This window comes from Antechinus flavipes, chromosome 3, assembly GCF_016432865.1.
Source record: "Antechinus flavipes isolate AdamAnt ecotype Samford, QLD, Australia chromosome 3, AdamAnt_v2, whole genome shotgun sequence".
Taxonomy (NCBI): Eukaryota; Metazoa; Chordata; class Mammalia; order Dasyuromorphia; family Dasyuridae; genus Antechinus; species Antechinus flavipes.
Window position 1 is genome coordinate 74,286,191 of NC_067400.1, and position 26,753 is coordinate 74,312,943.

At 33.7% G+C, this 26,753-nt stretch overlaps 1 protein-coding gene across 2 annotated transcripts in view; it reads left to right on the top strand.

The window, feature by feature from the left end:
• Positions 1 to 26,753, top strand: part of KANSL1L (KAT8 regulatory NSL complex subunit 1 like) — a 156,232-nt gene that overhangs the window by 96,164 nt on the left and 33,315 nt on the right. For both annotated transcript variants that reach the window (XM_051983632.1, XM_051983631.1), the window contains exons 6-9: positions 16,199 to 16,364; positions 20,154 to 20,264; positions 21,553 to 21,690; positions 24,919 to 25,037. In XM_051983632.1, coding sequence (XP_051839592.1) covers positions 16,199 to 16,364; positions 20,154 to 20,264; positions 21,553 to 21,690; positions 24,919 to 25,037 — 534 coding nt within the window. The remainder of the gene's footprint in view (positions 1 to 16,198; positions 16,365 to 20,153; positions 20,265 to 21,552; positions 21,691 to 24,918; positions 25,038 to 26,753) is intronic.

Below are 26,753 nucleotides of genomic sequence, written 5' to 3' on the forward strand. Positions count from 1 at the left end.
AAGGTACAAATGAAAGCTATGTTGTGGAGGTAGAATAGGCAGGATGTGAAGATTAAAGTGAAGGACAAGGAAAAAAAAATAAATCCAAAATGCTAGCCTTATTTTAAACCTCTGCACTTCCTGTTCTACTTCAGGTCCTATCCTGTGTGTATGAGTGTGTGTGTGTGTGTGTGTGTGTGTGTGTGTGTGAAGTTTGCCCTAATTTCTCCAAATGAAAGTTATTTCTCAACTTATTTGTTTAATGATACATTTCCCTCTACATTCACTTATAAAGTCTTTGAGAGCAAGGAGCAATATTTGTCAAATTGAATGGAATATGTTTAGACCTTGTCTGTATCTTTTCATTTTCTATGAAATACCCAGTACATTGCTGTTTTTAATATATTGCCATGATTGTTTGTATGTGTTTTGATATGGGTAAAATTATCAAGGGAACAGTAGTTACAAATTGATGAGTCGAGGATTTCACATAAAATGTGAAAATTATCCAAAATGCTATTGCTGCAGGATTCTTATTTTAGATATAGATAATATAAATAATCTTTCAATGAATATTTCTCATGTGACAACTAAAGAGGAAAATATTATTTACCTTACTGTAAACTTACAATTTTTTTAAAAAGCCCCTTTTGTTTTGTGGACTATTATTCAATTTAGCACAATTGTCTATCTTTACTCTATCAGGGAGAACCATAACATAATAACAGGTAGTAGTTTAATACTACTATTTTTTTGGTTAGGCTAGTGATTTTGACCTTTGTTGAAATACGGTGGTATCTGTGTGTGAACAAATAAGTCAATGAACATTCATTGAGTACCACACACTGTGCTTAGCGTTGGGCATACAAAGAAAGATGTGATAGTTGCTGTTCTCAAGGAGCTGACTTTGGGGTCGGGGGGACACACATTATAAAACAAACAAACAAGCAACAAAATAAAAAGGACATGAGAAAGTGAGAAGTTATTCAGCACAGGAAGATGATGAAGTCGTGAGGATTGAGGATGTGCGGAAATGAAATAAGAAGGTGTGAGTTTCTGCATTGATTTCATCTTGCCAAATGATGAGTTCCTGGGGATGATGTAGTATAGAAAGCAGTGTGGCAAATGATAAGAAGCAGAATGAATATAAAATGTTTGGTCAGTGAACTCATTAGGTCACATATGCTCTAGGCAAAAATTTGAAGTTTCATTGATTAAAATATCTCCTATTTCCTATGGTATCTCTTGATCTTTTTACTGTTTCCTTTCAACCCTTGTGACATAATGGGCTCATGTGTCATCAGGTGGCATTCTATTTAAACCTGACCTTTTGAGGCTTACCACACTCTGACCAATGCCCCCAGATGTTTCTTCTTTCTTTCTTAAATTAAATCATAATTTAAGTATTTTTAAAAATTTCCTCTGAATCCCAAAAGACAACAAGTTTACTAACTTATAAAAATTATTCATGAATGATTTTAAAAATTAGTCCTCTTAGGTCATTTTAATAAATGACAGCCATGAGAATAGTGATTATTTAAGACAGTCAAATATTATTATTGTTTGTCCTTTGTTCTTGAAGAGCTCTATGACATCAGGGAGGTCATGCCATCTCTTGCAAGTAAGTTGGATTTAAGTGAGGAAGGGTATGCAAAGGCACCAGCCTCTGTCTTCTCCAGAACCATCTGGGTATCCGGTGACAAGATATGGAACGAGAGGACTGCAGATGGCCCCAGATGCAGTAGGAGATTTTGGCCTTTTGGGGGAGTTGTTGGGGAAGGAAAGACACAATTAGGCACAGTGGATAGAGCACTGGCCTTGGTGTCAGGAGGGCCTGAATTCAAATCTAGACTCAGAGACTTACTAGCTGTGTGGTGCTGGACAAGTCATTTAACCCTGATTGTCTCCAGATAAGTACCCAATCAAATAAATCTGTGCTAAAGGAAATTCACATAGCAAGACAGAATTATATTTGAGGGCAAGTTGTACAATCATAGCATATAACAGATCATACAAATGGATATGGTAAACTACACACCTATTTACAGGCTGAAGGAAATTCTGAGGAGAAATAAGAAATACTTTTTACTCTTATGAAGTATTCAAAAATAGTTTCTCAAACTTCAGATTTCCTCCCCTCTTTTGACCTAATAGTTTAAATTGCAAGGTCATTTTTCTTGACACTTAATAAAGTTGTGTGTTTGAGAGAGACAGACAGACACATTTACCCTTGGTGTTCCTTAGATATGAAACATAGAATACTTATAAAAAAAAAAAAAGATAGTTGCATTGTGGGATTTTATTTTTCTTTTCTAAGGACAAGTTAGGGTAAATCTAATGATGTTGCTAAAATTTTGTTTTTACAAGTATAAGCTACTTTTTCTTAGATAAAAATATATACATGCATGTATAGGCTGCCCCAAAAGTCTCAGTGTAGTTTTAAGTTTTATCTTATTATGTATGAATTTAAGCTAACACTTAAAACTCTTGATATAAGATTTTTGGGGCATGTAAATAAAACATGTATATAGATATAAATAGCTATGTTATAAAAATTATTTTAAAGAAAAAATTATCTTATTAAAAAATTTCAATAGTATTTTATTTTTCAAGTACATGTAAAAATAGTTTTCATCATTTGTTTTTGTAAGACTTTGTGTTCCACAATTTTCATCTTCCTTCACTTACCTCTCCCTTCCCCAAGACAACAAGTAATCTGACATAAGTTAAATATGTACAATTCTCTTAAACATATTTTCATATGTTGTGTTGTACAAGAAAAAAATTGAATCAAAAGGGAAAAACTGTGAGAAAGAAAAAAAGAAACAAAAAAGTGAAAATACTGTACTTTGATCCACATTCAGTCTCTATAGTTCACTCACTGGATGTGAATGGCATTTTCTATCCCAAGTCTATTGGAATTGCCTTGAATCACTGCCTTTGTTGAGAAGAGTCAAGTCCATCATAATTGATCATCATATAATCTTATTGCCGTGTACAATGTTCTCTTGTTCTGCTCATTTCACTTAGCATCAGTTCATGTAAGTCTTATCAGGCTTTTCTAAAGTCAGCCTGTTCACCATTTCTTATAGAAACATAATATTCCATTATATTTATATGCCATAATGCCATTCCCCAATTGATGGGCATCCACTCAATTTCCAGTTTCTTTTCACTACAAAAAAAGGCTGCTACAAACATTTTTCCATATATGATCCTGTTTTCCCTCTTTTTATGATCTCTTTGAGATATAGATCCACTAGTGTCACTGCTGAATCAAAGGACACGCTTAACTTTATAGCCCTCTGGGCATAGTTCCATATTGCTCTCCAGAATGGTTAGATCATTTCACAACTCTACCAATAATGTATTAATGTCCCAGTTTTCCCACATCCCCTCCAACATTCATCATTTTCCCCCTATCATCTTAGCTAATCTGAGAAGTATGAAGTGGTACCTTAGAGTTGTCATTATTTGCATTTCTCAATAGTGATTCAGTTACATTTCAGTAATTTATTAGAGCATTTTTTTTCATTTGACTAGAAATGACTTCTTCATTTGAAAATTGTTCATATCCTCTGACCATTTATCAATTAGAGAATGGCTTGTATTCTTATAAATTTGAATCAGTTCTCTATATATTTTAGAAATGAAGTCTTTGTCAGAAACACTGGCTGTAATATTTCCCCCCTTCCCCAGATTTCTCCTTCCCTTCTAATTGGGATTGCATTGATTTCTTTTGTGCAAAAACTTTTTAATTTAATGTGATCAGAATTATAAGCCAGTTCTTATCATGCCTGTTAATTCATGATACTAAGTAAACATGAGAGAAATAAAGAGGATAGAAAATCTCTAGTCCGTAGATTTAATTGAATCCTGTTTAGGGGCACGTGTCCTATAGGCCCAAATAGCAGGTGATCTTGAGCAAGATATTTAAATTCTCTGAAATTGAATTTTTTTTTTTTTTTACTTTCAAAATGAAAGGATTAGAGTATATGAACTCTAAACTGTCTTTTATTCTGGGCTAGAAGGAACAATTAATCCTATTTTTGTTATTTAGTTTGTTGAATAATATTTTCGGCTATTTAAAAATTGATAAGTGGAATATTTTAGTTTTTTTTTTTTTAAGAAAAAGTAATAAATTAAGTTACTTTTCAAATTATGTAGATATTATTTGATTTCCCCCATGTCCCTCCCTAGTTATCTCCATAGCCCTATAAAAATAAAGTTTTTCCTATCCCTCTCTAAAAGTTGAAAATTTCTTTGCATCTCTTCCAGACTAATAGCTCTAGGACTTTAGGGGTATGTGATGACAGATACCCTTGGACTTTTTTCCATTATATGCCCTGGTTCACTCCTACCCTTGCCCTCTCAAAAAGTATTTGACTTATTCACAAGCACTGATTTAGAAAGAGGCAATGCTAGATTAACAAATACTAAATTAAACTTTTCCAAGTATTGTGAAATCCCAAAATACATTTTTTATCTCAAACACATGGGTTCTCAACCTGGGTTTTATTTTTTAACATATTTTTTACATATAAAGTTTTTGTAGATGTCTTTTTATATATATAATCATAGTTTTCCTTAGTATTGCTCTTCTTCACAAGGAGCCATCCCATAGAACAAATAATATTTTTAAAAACCAAAAAGCGGGGGGAGTGGGGATCAGCAAAACTAATCAATGCATTGAAAAAAGTCCAAAAACATCATGTAGCAGGCAGCATCTGTGAATCTTCCATCTTCACATAGGGGTGGATTTGGGGGTGGCCTCTGATCTCTCTTCATTTGACTCATGCTTGCTCTTTATACTTTTGCAGTGTTCACTTTTGATTTGGGGGATATGTGGTTCTCTACTGCAAAAATTGTTGTAGTCATTGTGTATCTTGTTTTCTTGGCTCTGCTCGTTTCATTCTGCATCAGTTCACATAGACCTTTCCATGTTTCTTTTATAGCATTTCTTATAGCACAATCATATTCCATTACATTCCTGTATCACAATGAGTTTCATTGCTCTCCAGTTGATGGGCACTTACTTTATTTCCAATTTCTTGCTATAAAAAAAGTGCTGCTATAAATAATTTGTTGTATCTGGAGACTTTTTTTAAATTGATGACTTCCTTGAGGTATAAGCCCAGCCACAGAGGCTCTGATTCAAAGGGTATGGATATTTTAATCATTTTATTTTCATAATTATATATTACTTTCCAAATGGTTTTTACTATTTCACAGCTTCAGCAACAGTATATTAGTTTGTCTATAATTTCATAACTCTTCCAAATTGACCTGAAAATTGTTTTAATTTGTGCTTCTGTTATTAAGTATTAGAGATTTGGAGTGTTCTTCTTTTGAGAACTGCTTGTTCATATTCTTTGACCACTTATCTGTTGGAGAATGAGTATTAGTCATTACACTTGCACACACACACTCTTGTGTGGGCATAGTTTATCTTGAATAACATTGTTATATTATTATATGATATAATATATAATACATATATTAGAGAAATTTGAATCAAATTTTCTCCCTCTATTCAATTGCTTTCTGTAACCTAGGTATATTAATTTTGTTGGTGCAGACGCTTTTCAGCTTCGAGAATGCAAGTTATATATTTTATCTTTTGTAATTGCCTCTATTCTTTGTTTGGTTAAGATGTACTTTGATAAACTATGCATACCCTTTGATCCAGCAGTGTTTCTACTGGGCTTATACTCCAAAGTGATACTAAAGAAGGGAAAGGGATCTGTATGTGCCAAAATGTTTATGGCAGCCCTGTTTGTAGTGGCTAGAAGCTGGAAAACGAATGGATGCCCATCAATTGGAGAATGGCTGGGTAAATTGTGGTATGTGAATGTTATGGAATATTATCGTTCTGTAAGAAATGACGAGCAGGATGAATACAGAGAGGACTGGCGAGACCTACATGAACTGATGCTGAGTGAAATGAGCAGAACCAGGAGATTATTATATACCTCAACAACGATACTGTTTGAGGATGTATTCTGATGGAAGTGGATCTCTTTGATAAAGAGAGCTAATTCAGTTTCAGTTGATCAAGGATGGACAGAAGCAGCTATACCCAAAGAAAGAATACTGGGAAATAAATATAAACTGCTTGCATTTTTGTTTTTCTTCCTGGGTTATTTATACCTTCTGAATCCAATTCTCCCTGTGCAACAAGAGAACTGTTCGGTTCTGCACACATATATTGTATCTAGGATATACTGTAACCTATTTAACATGTAAAGAACTGCTTGCCATCTGGGGGAGGGGATGGAGGGAGGGAGGAGAAAAATCGGAACAGAAGTGAGTGCAAGGAATAATGCTGTAAAAAATTACCCTGGCATGGGTTCTGTCAATAAAAAGTTATTAAATTAAAAAAAAAAGATGTACTATGATATAATAGATATTTCTCTTCTAACACCTAACATATTTCATCCATAACAGTTAAGCAAGACTTTCTAGTCATAGAATCCTACAAGTGAAAAAAATGTGTGACTTTCATTTTTGTCATTTAATGACTATTAACATAAATGAAGACCGTGGTTTAATTCTGATACTATGATACTTACTGATTTTTGTCTTATATTTGACCTCATTTTCGCTGCCTGTTGGTGTTATCTTATTTACATGTTTAGTGCTCTTTTTGTTCCACTTTCTTCACTTTGCACAATCTCTTTCACCTTTCCCATAGCAAACACTTAGTAAATATTTATTGACTTGAATTGCGTACTCAATAATATACAGATTTTTATATTGACAGATTTATATATATTTTAGAAAAACTTCTATAAAAAACCAACAACACTACCACCTAAGTTCTGGACTTAAGCTTTATTCACCTGGAAAGTTGAGTTACATTGTATACTTTACCATCTTTATAGTATTTGATAATAAAACCATTACTGTAAGTAGATACTGCTTCTTAAAATAAACCATCATTTAAATACTTTTGGAAAATTATTTTAAAAATAATTGACTTCTTGGAACAGAAAGGTTTAAGATGGCTTCCTAAATAGAGGTTCCCATGTAATTCTTCCATACCTACTCAAGCAAAACACCAGAAATTCACACCAGAGCAAATAATAATCAAAAAAACAGGTAAGGAGACCAATCAGTAAGCAAGTACCAGTGAAAGCAAACAAAACTATAGTTTTTCAGCAGAACTAGAGAAGGGTTTGAGTCATGTGTATCCTTAGAGCTCTCTCTGTCTAGATCTAACAAGAGCAGAGGACCCCCCCAAAACTTAAAGATCTAAATGGGAAGTGAGTACATGATGACAGTTTTAATACTAGGACACACCAGGATCTCAAGGTTCTTAGTACTCAATCCTGAATGCCATAGAGTATCTTGAAGATCTGCAATCTAAAGCTCAAAAATCTAGGGAGTCCTAATCCAAGAAAGTGATCAGTGCAAGACTGACCAGGTGAATCAAGATAAGATCAAGAAAGGCATATCACCTTATCTGATAGTAAAGCAGGGATCAGATGAAGCAAAAGCTAGAGATGAATAAACCAATTAAGATATCAAATAATATAAAAATGATGAAATCTATAGAGATTCCCTCAAAAGTTTGAGAGGTAACTGCATAACAACTGCAGGAAAGACAAAAAAAAACCCTGAATTTTCTACAAGGACTACATGTATACATAGAAAAAACAAAACAAGAGAGGGGAAAATGGAATAAGAGCATTTGAGGAAAGAATTAGGAGAATTTAAAATCTTACCCAAAGAAATGTACTCCCTGAAAATTAAAATAGATAAAATAGATATCAGCAATTTTTTAAGACAAGACATATTAGAACAAAATTAAATTATTTTTTAATAATTGAGAAATATAAGCTGTTTAGATATTGACAGAATTCTATATCCCAATGCATTACTTTGACAAGTTAAAAAACTAATAATTTAACTTTATATGATTCTTATTACTATTTATCCTTTTCCAAGCTCAACTCTGAAAAATGAAGGGAAAAAAGCAAGCAAGTAACAACAAAATATTAAAGCATTATTCTGTGTATTCAGTGATTCACATTCCTCTCTCTGGGTGACATCTCTCTCCGTCACAAGACCATTGGAATTGGCCTGAATCACCTCATTGTTGAACAGAGGTATTCTGGACATTGGACGTCTAGATGTGTTGATGGACGTGAGTCCATCAGAATTAACATATAATCTTCTTGTTGCTGTGTATAATGTTATTCTCTTGATACTCACAATACTCGGCCATTGTGCTGATTTCACTGCTGTAGAAATCTTTACTAAACCACTTTCACTTAAATTGTCTTAGAAAAATTTTGAAGATTTACCTGACAAGATAAGGTACTAAGGTCCTTTCTTGAGCTGAACTGCCAGACATTTAAACTCTATTGCAAAGAGTACAACTCTGATGGATTGGCCATATGGTCCAAATGCCAAACATACAATTACCTAGAAGATTATTTTATGGAGAACTTGCACAAAGCAAGTGCTCACAAAGTGGTCACAGGAAGTGGCATAAAGACACTCAAATAATATTTATTAGATGTGGGAGATGCTGGCACATTCAGCATTGTGTGCTCACATCAAATAAGGCAATATACTCTGTGAACAAAGCAGAATCTCAGTAGCACAAAGGAAACACGAGATTCCCAAATACAGAGACAAATGTTCTCCATCCCAAATGTTCTGAAGACTTGTGATAGAATCTTCAAAATTCATTGGATTGATCAGCCAATCCTGAACACACTGTACCCTGACCCTGACATCGTGATATCATTGGTCCTCTTTGAAAATGAAGAATTAAACAATAAACAGTTCATTGCCATATGTCTTGTTATTTCACTAGTCACTGAAACTACCCTCTCCAAAGTCAGTTGAAAATTTCTTTATCACTAAATCTACTGACCTTTTCTTAATCCTCCTCTATATTTAGTACTCTTTCTTGTGAATACTTTCCTATCCCTGTTTCTTGAGAATTTTGTTGTCTTTATTGTTGTGATACTGTTATGATTTTTCCCTGACTGTGACTGTCTTTTTCTTTGCAAAGTCACCATCCATGAACTGCTGTCTATATTGGTTGTGCCCCAGGACTCCATCCTGGTCCCATAATTCTCATAATCTTGCCTGTTAAACTTAATCTTCTTCCTGACATCCTTTTTTATTATGAGGATATCATCATGCATTGATTCATTCAGTTCAGAAATCTATTAGTAATCATTGACTAATCACTATGCCTCAACTTGTACATCTCATCTATTTGTGAAGTCTTATGGCATTCTTTCTACTTAAAGTATATATCGTTTCTCACTTCCTCATTCTGTTTCCATTTCATGGCTCCTTTCCCTAATCCATTCTCCACAAAGCTTTAACAGTAATATTCCTAAATCATAGTCTAATTTTACTGTGTTCAAGAAGCTTCGATAGCTTTCCCATTGCCTTTAGGACAACATACAGACTGTTCTGACATCTAAAGCGCCATACTATCTGCCTTCAGATAATTTTTCCAGGTCATTTTTACATTACTATATCTATATCCAGTCTGTCCAAATTTTTTTAAATAACTTTTTATTGACAGAACCCATGCCAGGGTAATTTTTACAGCATTATCCCTTGCATTCACTTCTGTTCCGATTTTTCCCTTCCCTCCCTCCATCCCCTCCCCCAGATGGCAAGCAGTCCTTTACATGTTAAATAGGTTACAGTATATCCTAGATACAATATATGTGTGCAGAACCGAACAGTTCTCTTGTTGCACAGGGAGAATTGGATTCAGACAGTCTGTCCAAATTGACCCATATGTTATTTCCTGTGCATTACAACTCCACCTCCATGCCTTTTAACAGATTTTTCTTTTCATATGCTTGGGATGTTCTCTTTCCTCACTTAATGTCCCTGGGACCCCTTCCTTAAAGCTCAAGTGCCTCTTTTTGCAAAAAAAAGGCTTTTTTCATTCCTTTGGTGATTGAAAATTGTGAACTTATTTGGTATATGTCTAGTATTTACTAATTTAAAATCCCATCTTCTACAGGAAGTTTTTCTCAGTCCCTCTTAATAATAATACCTTCCCTTAAGACAGCTAGGTGGTACAATGGATAAACCACCAGTCCATCTGGCCCAGACACTTAACACTTCCTATTTATGTGACCCTGGGCAAGACACTTAACCCCACTTGCCTCAGCAAAAATAATAATAATAATAATAATAATAATAATAGTGCTTTCCCTTTCTTATTTCCTATTTATCCTGCACATAGCTTGTTTGCGTATAATTGTTTGCTTGTTTTCTTCCCCATTAGATTATGAGTTCCTTGAGTGAGAGGGATAATCTTTTGCTTCTTTTTGTATCCCCAGCACTTAGTATGCTAGTTACATAGTAGGTACTTAATAAATGTGTATTGGCTGCCTGGCATAATTTGACTAGATTTTACTGAAATATTTAATCAAATCTCTTGTTATCCTTGCATAGAAAGTACAGTTATTGGCTGGGTTAATAATACAGATTAGTGGATTTTGTAGTGACTGAATAGCTAAACCAAAATAGTTGTGATTAAAGATTTTATTTCTGCAGGTGGCTAGTGATTCAGTGACTAGAGTGCTGGGCCTGCAGTTGGGAAAACCCGAGTTCAAATGTGGCCTTAGACACTAGCTATATAAGCCTGGGGATGCCACTTCCTCTAAAAAGAAACTTTTGTCCCAGTTTCTTCAACTGTAAAATGGGGGTAATAATAGCTCTTCCCTCTCACAGTTGTTATGAGGTTCAAATGAGATATTTGTAAAGCACTTAGCACAGTGCCTGGCATATAGTAGTGCTTTATAAATGTGAATTATTCTTGCTATTTAGAAGATAATTCAATTAGTACCTAAAGGATCTGTATGTAACCTCATGCAATTAAACATTTTCCTTAAGGATCTGGATACCAATATAGCTATCATGTTAGCTAAATTTGCTTATGATAAAACAAGGAGGGATAGCTAATGGTGAATGTAGAATCAGGATTCAAAAGATTTTCAAAGGCTTGAACAGTAGACCAAATCTAATAATAGGGATAAATATAAATTTTTCCATTTGGGCTTTTAAAAATCAATTTAATAGGAGTAAGGTGGAGGAGTATAGATAGTGGTTTGTTTGAAAATTATGTCTTAAGGTACTGCAAACTCAGTAGAAGTCTCAGCACTATCATATGGGAACCCATAAAGTTTATGCAAATAGGATTTATTAAAAGAGGCGCAGCATCCATTGCATCATAGCTATAGAGCTGAAAGAGACCTAGAAATCAATTGACTCTAACCTTCTCATTTTACAGATAATTAAGAGGTAAGGAAGGATAATTTTCAAATATTTAATGTGCAAAGCATTGTACTTAAGACCTCAGAACACAAATAGAAAAGCAAAATGTTCTAATGGGCATAACAACATGTAGGAGGTTAAAGCCAAAAAAGTTCCTTGATTCTTTGACCTCAACAATTTCACAGTTGAGAAAAATATATTGAAAGTACTATTAAAATGCCATCTACATCTAGAGAGAGAACTATAGAGACTAGAAATCATTGTCAATTGAAATAGTATTTTCACCTTTTTTGTTGTTTTGTTTGCTTTTTCTTTCTCAGTTTTTTCCTCTTTTGGCCAGATTTTTTTCCCACAACGTGACAAGATTTGAACCTGCACCTTCCTGATTCAAGATCTTCTCCAGTTAGTCATCATGCAGAGTACTGGGTCCTTGTCAGTATATCACAATTTAGGATGGGCATTAAAAAACTTAATTCAAAGAAGAGACATCAGTTTTGTGAAGGGCTTTAATTTATGTCATATGAGAATTGGTTAAATAAACTAGAGTACAGTATTTAGTTTAGCCTGGAGAATAAAAGACATGAAGGAATATTCCTGATAATTCTCTTTAAGGATTTGTAGGGCTGTGAAATAGAAAAGATTAGATTTGTTCTTCTTGGCCCCTGAGAAGAGAACTGGGAGAAAAGCATAGATGTTGCAAAAAGATACATTTAGGTTTGATTAAAAGAAAAAAATTCTTAAGGATTAGAATTGTCCAAAATTTGAATGGGCTGCCACAGAAAATAATGGGTTCCCCATTCATGGAGATCTTCAGGCAAATGTGCAATAACCATTTATTGAATATGAGATATAGAGAGATTTTTTCAGATATGGGTCAGAGTAGATGATGTATGAAGTTCCCTCCAACTTAAAAAGGCTTTGATTCCTCTTAAGTTACTGGAGCCTTTGTTAATTTTTTGTGTAATTAAAAATTGTTGAGATTGGAAGGGGTAAGGTTGAAGAGTTATTATTGAATTCAAGAGCTTAGAAATTGTATATTTGCTTTTATTGGGATTCTACCTTTTTGTCTTTTTAATCTAGGAACAAACATTTAGCATAATTGTACACTGAATCTAAGAAAGATCATTTGTTGGTTAATAATAAAATTGGATTTTATTATTATATATACTATATACTATATATAGTATATATAATATACTGTATATATACTATACAGTCAGTGCTGTAGTGGAGCCACTTTGTTTTCCTATTCTTAAAAAGTTTTATTTGCGTTTGTTTACTAAAACATATTAAATATTAGGAGGGGGAAAAAGGCCTTATTCTAAAGATAGATTTTCCATTAGTGGTAATGGACTGGCTAATACGTTTTTTAGAGTCAGAAAATTTTTTCAAAAAATGATGGCTTAAGAAGACAAAAACAAAATGTAAAGTTTGTTTATATTCTGTTTGTGGCATTCTTTCCCTCCCAAGAAAGCTTAACATTTTTTTGTTGTTGATTTTAAATCTTATGCTTATGCCATCCTCATGGAAGTATGCCACCAAATGCAAAGAACAACTATGAGATGAATTAAAATTATTTGTGTACTTATTAAAGAAAAATAGCATTAGGTCCTAAGCATAAATATTCATATAGTTCTGAATTAAGCTTTGGACATTAGAGATAGTACATAACTGCAAGCAGAATTTGACTTTAAGCACAAGTAGTTCCTGACATCCTTGAAGATGAAAAATAACTAGTCAAGAAACTAAAAGTTTATTGGCATTTGCAGAAGACTTCTAGATAATTCAAAAAATTTGATAAGTCTAAATAAGTATAGTGACTGAACCCATAAATTTTTTTAGGAGACTCTCAGATGAGGAAACTCTCTATTACTAGTAGAACAATATCTATGCCATGCCATACCATGCCATGCCTTAAAAGTCTTAAAGAACTCTTATCCCCCTAAGAGTTTTAGTGATTTGCCTGGGGTCCCCCAGCCAGTAAGAATCAGAGGCAATATTGAATCCCAAACTTCCTTTCTATCTACTTTGCCATGCTACCACTCAAAGCTAAAAGAATTTCAAGATCAAAATTAAAAACATCATCAGAATGTAATTTCATGAAAAAAAAAAAAACCAAACAGTAAGCTTGATATCAGGTGACCTTATTTAAGTTGTTTGTAAGTCAATTTTCTGATGTTTAAAAATGAAATAACCCCAGTAATGCTTGTCTAGGAGAGTTACTGTGAAGAAGCTCTTGTTACCCTTAAAATGCTATTTAAATATCAGCAGTTATAATCAAATGAGATAATGTCTGTTAGATTGGATGTATTTTGTAGATTATGTACATACTTTGTAAGTTTTTAATTAAACAATTTAAAATTTAACACATAAAAGATCCCTAATGTTCTAAGAAGAATGTGGTATTGGTAAGATTCTTGCTATGAAATGAAAAGCTTATATTGGAAAACTTAGGTTTCTCAATAATATACTACACATTCATCATTTACTCTCATATTTTTATTTAAATACTGTCATGTACATGAATGTGGCAAATTGGGCATTATTTCGGTGAAGAGATTGCTTGGCACTCTAATTTGAGGAAGACAGAAACTTGAAATTCATCCAGGATAGCCAAAGGAAGGGTACATGAAGTTAATCAGGCTTGGTTTTGCATCTCTTGTTCACTGTTACTTACACTCTGACTTGTCTAGTCTGTAACTTACTCCTTCTGTCCTGAAATGCCTGTCTACAACACCGTTCCCTCTAAGATTTCAGAAGGGGTAAAAAAGACCCCTTTTTTTCTTCTAGAAAGTGTGACTCCTCATGATTCCTAGAAGAGTTAGTAAGACTTTCAGTGATTTGAAGGATCATGGATTTGAAGCTGGAAGAGACCTTAGAGGTCCCATCATTTTTAGATGAGCCAAAACTCAGAATGGTAAAGTAACTGACCTACTGTCACCTCTGGTATTAAGTAGCAGAAGTGAGAATTGAAGCCGGGGTCCCTGACTTTAATTTTGATGAGTTTGAGTTACAGTCAGTCAATCAGATTGACTGTGCTTTCTATATGCCAGGCACAAAGCTAAGTGCTGATGATACAAAGAAAAAGCTGCTGCAGCTCTCAAAAACCCCCCACCAAACTTACATCCGAATTGAGGGGAGTCAACATACACATCACTAGGAATATACAAAATGGAAGCTGAAGTAGAGAGGAAGGCACCAGCTGCTAGGGGGGTCAGGAAAGACCTTCTGAAAAAGTTACCATTTTGGAGGTTTTAAAGGAAGACAGAGTTTTGTTTTGTTTTTGGAATCTGATGAAATCACCAAATGAGCAAGTATAGAACAAAAAAAAAAAAAAAAAGATAAGAGAGTGCAGAACAGAAACTTGGGAGACTGAAAAATGCTCTGACAAGTAGAAGACTTAAGGGAGAGAACTCCCAGAGAGGGAGAGGTGATCGACGGCGGCAGAAGCGCCAGAGAAGTCATAAAGATTGTCCATTCTTTGTAGGCTTGCTTCTGGCAGAGTTACTAAGAATCTCTTAATTCCCAGGGCCTTTCCTAGTCCTCCCTTTCTTGACCTTTCTGCATCTTTTGATATTGTCAGTGACTCTCTTCTCCTTGATATGCCCTTTTTGCTCCACTTTTCATGACACAACTGTCCAGTTGTCATCCTGCTCCTTGCAAGTATTCCGCAGGCTCTTGTCTTGGTTCCTCTTCCCTTTTCTTCTTGATGCTCCAGTCTTACATCTCCACCTGCCCACTGGATACTTTAACCTGCACTTCCCAGAAACATCTGAAATTCATTATGTCCCAAACTGAACTCACTTACCTGTTCTCTTCCTGTTGCGGGGACCCCCATCCTCCGGTCACCCAGGCTTGCCATCCAGGTGTATTTTCAAATCCTCACTTTCTCTCATCCCTCATATCTAATCTGTTGCCAAGGCCAGTAGACTTGAATGTTTATAACATCTCCTGCATATATTCTTTTCTGTCCTCTAAACTTGTCACCGTTTTGGTACAGACCCTTATCACCTCATGCCTGGACAATTATGTTAGCCAGCTGGTTAGTTTCCCTGCCACAAGGCTCTCCCCTTTCCAGTCCATTCTCCAGCTGTCAAAGAGAACTTCCTAAAACACAGGTCTGACCATGTAACTCCTCTCCATCCTCAACCCCCAGTAAACTGCAGGATCAAATATAAAGTCCTCTTCTGGGTATTCAGAGGTCTTCATAATGTGCTACACCTCACTGTATAATCTCCATATATGGTTTGCTTATTATTCCTTGTACAATACTCCATCCCCTGACTGAATGTTTTCACTAGCTGGTCTCCCATGTCCATTTCTCTACTTCTCCTAATCTCTTCTTCTTTGATTCCTTTGTTTCCTTTGAGTCTTAGCTAAACTCTCACCTATGGGAATCCTTTCCTAACCCATCTTAATTCAAGCTCCTTTCTTCTGCTGATTATTTCCAGTTTATCTTACATATAGCTTATTTGTATATAGTTGTTTGCAAATTTTCTTCTCTATTATATTTTTGAGTTACTGGCGTTCAGGTCTTATTTCTTATGTGTCTTTGTATCTCCAGCTCTTAACAAATTGCTTAGTAAATAGAAGGCCATTTATTAAATGTTTATTGATTGACTTGGTAACCCTGAAGGAGAAATTTCAGTTGAATTAATTGGGGCATTGACAAATATCATCAGTAGATGATAAATTTAGATAAAATGAACTTCAGAAATCACTGTTTTCCTACCTTTTCTATGTTATTTGCAAATAGTAAGTCAGTAAATAAACATTTATTGAATACCTACTTTGTACCAAGCATTATGAAAAACGACTTTAGACAGGACTTGATTATTGTATGATACTGATGCTGCCATTTGAAGTGTTCCTTATTCTAGAAGAATTTTAGAGGGTGAAATTTTTATTTCAATTTATTACATCATTTAATTTTGTCTTTTTTGCTTTGCAGGCTTTGCCTTCCAAAGAAATGCCATTTCACAGTGCTAGACCAATGTCTTGCATGATATCATCTTCAACCTGGAATAATTGTGATCACAATACAAAGTCTGAGATATTAAAACAACATGTACCAGAGCTAGACTCTTCTTTCCATTCTGTTTTATCACTTCCATCAGGTAAATCTCCTCATAAGGAATTTCCAAGTAAACTAATAAAATTTTTTAATGTTGAAATTCATTTATTTAAAAGCAATATCTATAAAATTTTTAAGTTTTCTTCTCAAGAATTCTTTTATCCTTGCTTACTAATTATTAAAAGCATACATTTTCTCAGAATTAGACAAATCTAGTTTTCCACAAAGTTTACATTATAGCTTTCTTAATAAATTCATGAAACATATCAGAATCAGTTTATTTTGTTTTAGTGTAAAGATTTCTAACTTTTGATTTTCTTTTGAATAAGTTAAATCTTTAATACTATTTGCTAATCCTGAATGCAATAATACCATAATGTGTTCTTCCTTATATTTGGGGCTATTGACAGTCCTGAAGAAGAATGCTATCCTTAAGGCTCATACTCAGCACACTCAGTTCCTTTCCAGATTGGTCTTTGACATTCTTAACTCCCCAAACAAAATTGCCCCCTTACAACTTTCACAAATTGTCCTGATCTGCATCTGGCTACTGAACCTAGATGACTCTACAGGGGAAATAGAGGCGGGTGATTTTGCTCAGTCCTCTCTCACTTCACTCCAATTTACTTGCTGATCACAGAATCACCTCCCTTATGTCCTGGACCTCTTTGAGAGAACGGAGGACAAATAAAAACAATAACTTTGAATATCGGGAGTTCTTGGCACTTTTCCGGAAAGAAAGGTGAAAGACATTAAGCAGCACTAATATCTTTTTGTGTCCTTTTGTCATAAATTTTGTGGCCCAATTAATGTCAAAAGTACTTTCTCCCATAGCTATCAAATTGTATTTTCTTCTTTGATGAGATTGGATTTATCTGTGCCTTCTAAAATCATGACATTAATTTAGAAAGGAGTGAAATCATAATTATAGCTCTTAGAAACTTCCTGTTTGAAATATGTTTCTCCCCTACCATTTTCACAAAGCACTATTGTTTGGACTTACCCTCCTTTTGAGGATGTCAGTACAGTCCTAGAGCTCTACAGTGATTATTTTTAGCTTGACCTTCCTTTCAACTTCCTGTTGTCTTTTCTATTGAATAAACATACAGATGATTTCAGCCTATCTTTGAAGAAATTCCAGTTACTTACAAATGAGCTTCTATCCAAAATTGTGCCATCTTTAAGAGCTTGAGCTTGAGATTCCTTCCTAACTTAACTCATGGGAGTGTATTTTAGGTTCCTTTTAACAACTAAGAAGGAAATTACCCTGGCATGGATTCTGTCAATATAAAGTAATTATTAAATAAAAATTTTAAAAAATAAATAAACAAACAAACAAACAAACAAACAAACAAGCAAATAAATAAAGAAAAGAAAAGGGGAGGGGGGGAAACAACTAAGAAGGGCATTATTTTTTCTGCTTTCCCTAACAACAAACAAGGACACTCTTTATTTGAAGAGGTTTTTAGCCCACAGGCATGCAAAATCTAAGAATTCTAGGGAGTATTGTAAGAGTTCTACCCTCAAACTAGCTGTCACTGACTATACATCAGAAAACAAGCTTATTGTTAAATAACTTAGAAATCAACAATACTTATTGCTTAGTCAACATTTTTAGGGTTAATGTAATTCTAATTTTTATTTGACTTTGCATTTGGAACCACTAGACCTTGAAATGTTTGGCCATGTACTCTTTGGGGCTAAGGTTAGCCTGTCATTCTGTACAATGGTCCCTTTAGTGGACGCAAGTAACATGTATGTGTATGGATATACATATGTGTGTAAATGTACGTGTATATGTGTATGTAAACACACACTAGGTCAGCTAGGTGGTGCAGTAGATATGTTGGACCTAGAGTCAGAAATATATTCATCTTCCTGATTTCAGATCTGGCCTCAGACACTATCTGTGTGATCCTGGAAGTCACTTAACTCTTTTTGCCTCAGTTCCTTCATTTGTAAAATGAACTGGAAAAAAGAAGTGACAAATAATCCTAAGATCTTTGATAAGAAATCCCCCAACATAAAAACATACCCATACTCAACCCCACCCCCCAAAAAAAAAATACTGCAAGTTTGTTTATTCCATACTACAAAACAAACTTCTTTGGATTTAGACTGAATATCCTGTGAATATCTGAAAAGGTTTTCTTTATCATAGCAAAAGTTCCACGTCTAAAATAATGACCTTTTCCTCTAGTCAACAGTTTGACTTCTGTCTTTGAAAAATCATTCTCTTAAGGTTAAAATTACATACACACACACACACACACACACACACACACACACACATTTAAATCATCTTTTCCTTCCCATTAATTTCAAACTCTGTCTCCCAAACCAAGTACTCTATCTGGCAGATTCCCCCATTGGACCTCTTCTGAATTTTGATATTATAATTTAGGTTATAACTAGTTTTTCAAAGTACTAAATATTTCTCAAGTACCCATTTAAAAATGAATGCATATATATATTCCTTTTTAAAGGGATACATCTCAAAAGCATATTAATTAACTTTGTTAAGTAAATATTTATTATTTTGCTTTTGCCTTCTTAGTAAATTAAAATTATTTAACATGCAAAGTATGTTTCATTTCCTATTTAGCTAATTTCTAATTGCTAGAAGACAGACACAAAGTACTCAAGTATTTAATGCAGCATTGCCTTTCTTTGTTTATCTTTAAAAGAAAGAGAATATCTCATTTAACTTTTGTAAAAGCAAAATAATTGTAGTCTTATAGTAGTAATAATATAAGTGAATTGTGGCACCTGCTATTTCAATAACTCAGTAAACTTCATCAATTCCAACTGCCAAGTATGGTGGGTAATGAGCTTTCAGTCTCTCTGGTTTGCTGTTACAAAACATCACAAAAATCTTAGTGCAGTTTTAAGCTTTAATGACTTCAGAATATGAATTGCAAACCAATGCAAACAAGTTTGTGGAAAATATCCATTGAAAGTATATTTAAATTTCAGTTTTTTTTTTTTAGTTTTGTGAATTTTAAATGATTATATGATAATTCTATGTATTATAGAAAATAATTAACAGATTTTTTTTATTTTTAATTTTAACCATATGGGTCACTTTGTCCTTATGCACAATCTCTTGTTTAACCACCTCAGTCACCTAATTTGTCTCCATTAGATTCTTTCTTGTGATATCACATCAAAAATGTCATGCATGCATCAAAACTTTATTCTTTGAATGATCTTAAGGATAAGGTCACAAATGCAATTCTGTAACTCACAGAATAGTAACTGATGAGTTATTACAAAATTCAAAAGTCAATTAGAGTTGATATATAGCAAAAAATGTTGTTTTGCTAAATTTTAATAAAAAATGTCCATATTTAAAATTAAAATAGCATTTCAAATATTGGATTTTTAAATATATGCTTGTGGCATTTATACTTTTGAAGTTATTAAAGCTTTAAATTATCCTAAGAGTTTTAGGACAGCTGATATTTTTAAAAGAATCATTTGGAACATCTTGTTTTCCATTTTTCTAGAACTCAAGCAATAAGGAATTGGGACATCTTTTATATAATATTTTTAAATGCTGATATTGGCTCATGGGTTTTGCTGTATTTTTTCTACATTTATTTAAAAACATTACTAATCTTGTATATTGGATCATTAATATAAATTTAAATAATTTCTAAAATAATAACTCATTTAAAAAAGTTCTTTGCAAAATCTGGCATTTATTAGTTTCATAATTGTTATTTTCCAAAATACTATGCAGTTTATAAAGGGAATAAAAAAACTAATTTTTCATTAACATTATGTAACTTTTATTGATGTTTTTACTTTTTTTTTTTTCATTTTTAAGATGTTCCACTTCATTTACATTTTGAAACACTATTAAAAAAGAATGAAATCAAGGGAGACCCGGCTGAAACTACATTGTTGGAAGATGAATGCATCTTATCTCCTTCAACTGGTATGTCCATTGTAAAAATCTTAGAAGTATTTTGAGCTCAATTCTATCCTGCTAATTTATATTTTGAAGCAGGCATGATAGTTTTAAGTTCTTTCTTCATTTTACAAGCCACAATTATGAACTTTAGGTTAAATGCCTGGGAAATATTTTTGTACATATTTGAATTTCCTTGTTGGTTCCTATGACATAATGATATGTTAGAAGTTGGGAAATTAACAATGTTGTATAGGACTTATAATTTACTTTGTGGGCATAGTAGTTAGGAGGAAATAATGGAATTAAGTATAAAGAATTTGCTGATTCTTTTGAATTATTTTTTTCTTTTGGTCACAATTTTCCTGTAAAATTTTCAGTTTTCAGCAGATTTTCATGTGCAAAAATAATTAGGTTTTTTATTGTCTTTGTTGTTTATGATTTTTATTTTAACAATTTGATATTGGTAGACTTTTTTTTTTAATTGCTACATAAAACATTCTGGCTAATATTGCTGATAATATTCTTAGGAACTGGGAAATAAAAAAATTTGACTGTGGAAATCTTTGCCGATGCATATTTATTTGTGAGTAGAGAAGGCTGAAATTTTTCCCTTTTGAGCTAAATAAGATTAACCTGCAAAATGTTTGAAATGAGAAGGGTATTACAGATGAACAAAATGGAAATATAGAACCAAATTTGGCTGAATGTGTATGGGGAAAGTAGGAATTAGGGAAAGGAATTTTCACAACTCTGAACTTTGCAGCAGGTTTGAAAAAAAATCTGAGATCTGAATTAGTTGATGCAACACAGACAAATAATGACCCTGAGTGAAGAGAAGGAACTGAACTTAATGTAAGACAAAGGAAACTGGGCTAGCTGCAATCTGGGATGGGGCAGCTGCTTAGTTCCTGTCAGGAGAACAAGCTCTTTGCATTACTTTTCCACTTTCTTAGGAATAGCAGACAAATTTTACTTCCCTAATAGTCATGAAAATGTAATGGTGAATTGGGAGGCTTTTTTTTTGGTGGGGGGGATAGGTCAGGGAGAAACCTAAGCAGAGGTAAATGTTGCTGATAGCTGCTTGCTCTCCATCTCAATGAACTATTGGGGGAGATATAGGATGAGCTTCTATATTTTGTAATTTTTGTCCTCTTTTTCCATTATGGCATTTAAAAATTTGATTGTTGAGGGGGTTTTTTGAGCCTATACAAGATATTTTTAATTAAAATAAAGATTGAATTGGTTTTGTCATTGTCTATTTGTATTGATTCACCAAAAAGTCTACTTACTTTTGTTAAATTTATTTTTGTAGCACATATTACACAGAGTACTACTCTTACCCCATGGAGAAGTGGATATTCCCCTGTATGCAAACCTCAAACCAGGTCAGAAACATCAGCACAAGTATTACAGGGAAGAAAGAAAAGGCACTTAAGTGAAACAGCAATAGGTAGGTTAAAAGACTAAAAACCTGGGATAAGGCACCCCAATCTTTATCTGTCATGCGGAGTAATTGTCAGTCTAGAAGGAGAACAAGACATGGCTTCATAACATAAAGAACAAAACTCTGTGATCAGCTCTCAATTCTCAATAAACAGAATATCATCTTTGTGGATTATTGGGGACACCTAAGAACTTTTAGTCATTGTTGTCTGACTTGATATGAGGATTGTAGGTTGTCAACAAGTATGTCTCAGGATATTCCAGGGACTTTACTTTCAAACGCAAGTGAATTCAGAGAAGATACTGTTTATATAGACTTCTCTGAGATGTTCTAAAAGTTAACAAGAGCCACTTAGAAGTAGTAGCTCCCAAATACAAATTATTTACTTTCTTAATGATATTTTGTGACACTCTTGTCTTGCCTGTAGCTCAGGTAGTCCGTGGCCCTGTCTTTGCCTGTGTATCTTTTAGGGAATGCTAAGAACTCTAGGAGGTGCAAGCTACGAACAGCTAGAAATGATGAGCAGGGATGGTAGTACCTTGATGGGAAAAGACACATTAAAATGGATTGGGAAATATATAAATAAAATAAGTAAAAATACTGTCAATATAGATAATAATTTTAAAAACGAAATCAGTATATGGTTCAAAGGTTCTTTAAAGGCCCTTATTTCCATATTTAGCATCATTGCTTTATATGATGGGCTTGCCTCCATCTTTTTCTAGCCATGCATCTCTTTGATTATCTTTCTTACATTATTTCATGCACATAATCATTTGTAATATGCTAAAGCTTATTTATAACCACTGCATTAGCTCCTTCCTCTTTAATTTTGAATCTTCATAGACTGTGGTATTTAAGGTGTGTGGGGATGTGTGTGTATTGACCAATATCATATCTGTATGTATTTTTATAATGTCTGTGTCTTTATATCTACGCAGATAATAGATACAAAGTTGTTTATATATATATATATACACACACATATATATGTGCATATGTGTATGTGTATGTATATATATATATATATATATTATGTGTATATTATACATATATGCACTCATATCAGCACATACATCTTAGAGGAATACTGCAGATAGATAATAAACTGGAATTTAATAGATGACTTAATAAATTGCTATTGCTATTAAATGTAGCTGATTAACTAGGCAGGTAGGTGGCACAATGAATAATGAATAGGGTATTAGTTCAGGAATCAGGAAGACTTATCTTCCTGAGTTCAAATCTGATCTTAGACATTTACTAGTTGTATAACCCTGGGCAAGTCACTTCACCCTGTTTACCTCAGTTTTCTCATTTGAAAAGTGATCTAGAGAAGGAGATGGCAAACCACTCCAGTATCTTTGCCAGGAAAAACTCAAATGGGTCATAAACAGTCAGATACCACTAGAACAACTGAACATCCACAAAGATGGCTGACCATGTTGTGACAAGCTTCCACAAACATAGTTAGGCTGTTTCTTGAATAACTGACATAGTCCTTTACCAAGTCTGTACTTAAAAGATTTCTTAGTTGCTGGCATAAGATGCTTGTAATAGTTTTATTGTCTGTTATTATAAATTGAAATTATTTGCCCTATAGATGCTAAATTCAGGTAGAAAAGTCTATTAAAAGCAAATCTGAGGTAAATCTTCTGTTCCCCACTTGTAAAGTTAGCATGTCTCAATAGTGTACTGAATCATAAAATGAAACCTCAGTTTAGATTCTACTACTTTAAGATAAGTGATTATTTGGGAATTATTGCTGAGAAGCACTGAAAGACTGTGTTGCCTATGCTCAGCAAGCCCCTTTGTGTCAGAGGTGGCATGTGAGCTCTAGGCTTTTCTTACTCCAAAGTCAGTGCTTGTACCTACAGCATGCTGCCTCTCAGCCCAAAAAGGGAACAACTATTGCTGTTCTACATTGGTAGGAGTGTCCTCAGTAGAAGTGATATTGGAGATCTGATTTTTAAAAAAATAAGTTCTTACCAAGGAGTCCTTACTTCGTCTCTATATGCTTTGTCATTAGTGAGAGTGTTGACAGAGGAAATAAAGTAAGTAAGGGCTTTAGAACTTTGGTAAAAACATTGTATGTGTTGGGATGGGAGAGGTGGACATGTGATTTCCTTGGTAATAAATATAATAATGGTGTAATAAAGAATCATTTATTTTAAAGTGTGAAAGAGCTTGACTTAATCAGATTGCACAGATCAAGGTGAAGTATAGAAACGATTTCAAATAAACTTGTTTATGTCAAAAAAAATGTAGAAACTGAAGAACATTCTGAAAAATCCACTTATTTCCATAACTTGTTTGGTACCATAACACCATAGGACAGAGATTAAAGAGACCACTATAGATAATCCAAGCCTACCCTCTTATTTTACAAATAACAAAATCTTTATATAAAATAAGCTACCTTTTTATAGTCATTTACGTGGTATAAAGTACTCATCCATCTTCCTATCCCCACCTCCAAATAAACCCCATGCAGCCATCAAGACAAGTATTATTATCACTAATTTTAAAATAAGCAAATGGAATCTTAGGTCACTACTTGGCCATAGTGGAATGGCTAGCAAGTTGTAGAGGTCATCTAACACCAATATATTAGAACTGGCATAGATAGTTCAGCTGCTTCTATTATGCTTTTTGTACATCTTCCATACCTAGAGATCTCTCAAGGTTTGATAACATGTTACTCTGAATATGGTACTCCTATACACTGATTATATTATCAAGTTTCCATCTTCCAGATTAACTGTGATGTCTTTGGCCAGTAAGATGCTTTTTCTTAAACTTTGGATAAGCATTATTAGAATAATCTTAGTAACTAATGTTAATAAACTATAAAGGCTGACTTTTCAAAATATGTTAAATTCAGGTTAATCTTGGGTATAAAATTAAAGACAATAATTTACAAGTGATAAAATATTTCTGTGGAAGCATTTAGTAAGATGGTAAGTAGTAGTACTTTATAACATGTTGCTTTTAAAACAGGATCAGTTTTTGGCTGTGACAAGATTTGGAAAGAGAACAATTGACTAACAGTCTCATCAGGTCTCTGTAATCCATTGGTTCTCTCTTGGGAGTGGTCTGAGCAGGTTTGGGCCTGCTTGATAATGTGGAACACATATACAATACTGATTTATTAATCTTTTTGGAATGTTAACTGTTTGACTCCATTAACTGCTTTTTAATTTGCTATATTCTTGATGTTTCCTTCTCTAACAGGAGAAAGAAACAGGTTTGAAGAATTTACTTTACAACATGCAGAACCAGGATCCCATAACAGTTTTACTGCAGTCACTAATATCAATGTGATATCTAGGTCAACTCAGAATTCATCACAAGTAGGTATTTTTAGTTGATCCTAGAATTATGCTATAAAGAGTCTTAAAAAATAAGATACTTATGCATGTTTTCTTTTTGAGGACTCTTTTTTGTTCATAGGAAAGAGTATCTGGCTGATCTATAGCAGCCCTAGGTTTTACTTACCCACTAGCATGGGTATATATAGAGCCAGTCTCTAGATTTGGAAACTTCAGGTTCAAGGCCTGTCTCCTTCATATATTGGCTATAATGATCCTGTTCCTAGAGAGGCCACTTATTTTCAGTGCCCCAGGCAGTGTTCCAAGATTCTAAGTTATCAATCAATTACTGACCTGCATAATTTCCGAACAACAGTAAAATTATAGGTTCAGCTTTTTTAAAAGGGGAGAGGGGAGGAGGATGTTTGGATTATTAGCAGTTTTGAACTATTTTATTGTGGCTTGAATTTGATGAAACCAAAAGGTTCTTTTTTTCCCCTGTGTTTAATCATGTCTTTTTCTGAGTGCCTTGTGCACTCAAAATTGGACTAAAAATTATGAAAGTAAATTGACCCCATTAGCTGTTCGCTACCTAGGCCCATACTTTCTAATATAGCTGCCACTGGAAGAAGACTTTACTATAGACAGAAGCTGAGGTAGTGAGAGCAGGAGAATAGGAGTTAAGGACACATTTGTCTTTATAGCAGTGAAGTGAAGCTGGGAGGAGACAATAGAAATCATATAGGCCAACTTAACCCACAGTTTTAAGATAAGAAAATAGACTAGAAGTTCAGAGCTTTTATTACATAATAAAACCCCAATATAATAAGAGCACACATTTATAAAGTACTATACTAGGGGGAAGTAGTCCCCAGTGATGGCTCATTTTACATTTGATGAGATTGAGAATCATACATAGCCATGGTCACAGAGTCACAAAGGGCAATGGCAGGGTGGGCTAGTACAAAACAAGCACTGGTTGTGAAATCTAGACCTGGGCTCCAGTTACCACTTTGTCATTTATTACCTCTATTGCCCTGACCAAGTTGTTTTACCTACATATGGGCTCTGGTTTCCTCATCTATAAAATGAGAGATTTCCAAGAGTCTTTATATCTCAGAATATAGGATATGGAAGTAAAAAGTATTGGAACAGGGCTTTAATCAGGGCAGACTCTAGAGCCAGCCCATCATCCATCCTACCATGTTGCTAACTTTTTTTTTTTAAGATATACTTTTCTTCTTTTTTTGCAGAAATAATATATGATGCCCAAATTCAATCAATCAATTAACATTTATTAAATGTCTTTTATGTATTAGATATTGTGCTAAATGCTAGAAGAAATGAATTATTCCAAAGAGAAAAAAATGTAGGGATTTTGACTTCTAGGTTAGTATCAACTGACTATGGTAAAATATGATGAAACATGGCAAACTATGAATTCCACTCTCCCATTTAATAGCATTTTTAATGCAAAGATACTATTATCCTTTTCTTTGTTAATTTTTCCACTTAAAAATTTTTTTAATCTACATTTTTTTTTAATAAACTAGTGTAGTCAATTTGAAATATGGCAGATCTTCACACTAAACAATTAAGCTGCTCAGCTTGTAAAAATCCTGGTCTATTAGACCAATCATAATTGTAAGATGAAAAATTTAGGGGAAGACATAGGATGCTTTAGATTTTTAAATGATGTTTACTCTGTTTCCTTATTCCTATAGCTCAGGGGTTTTCAGCTTTTCTTATTTGTGTCAT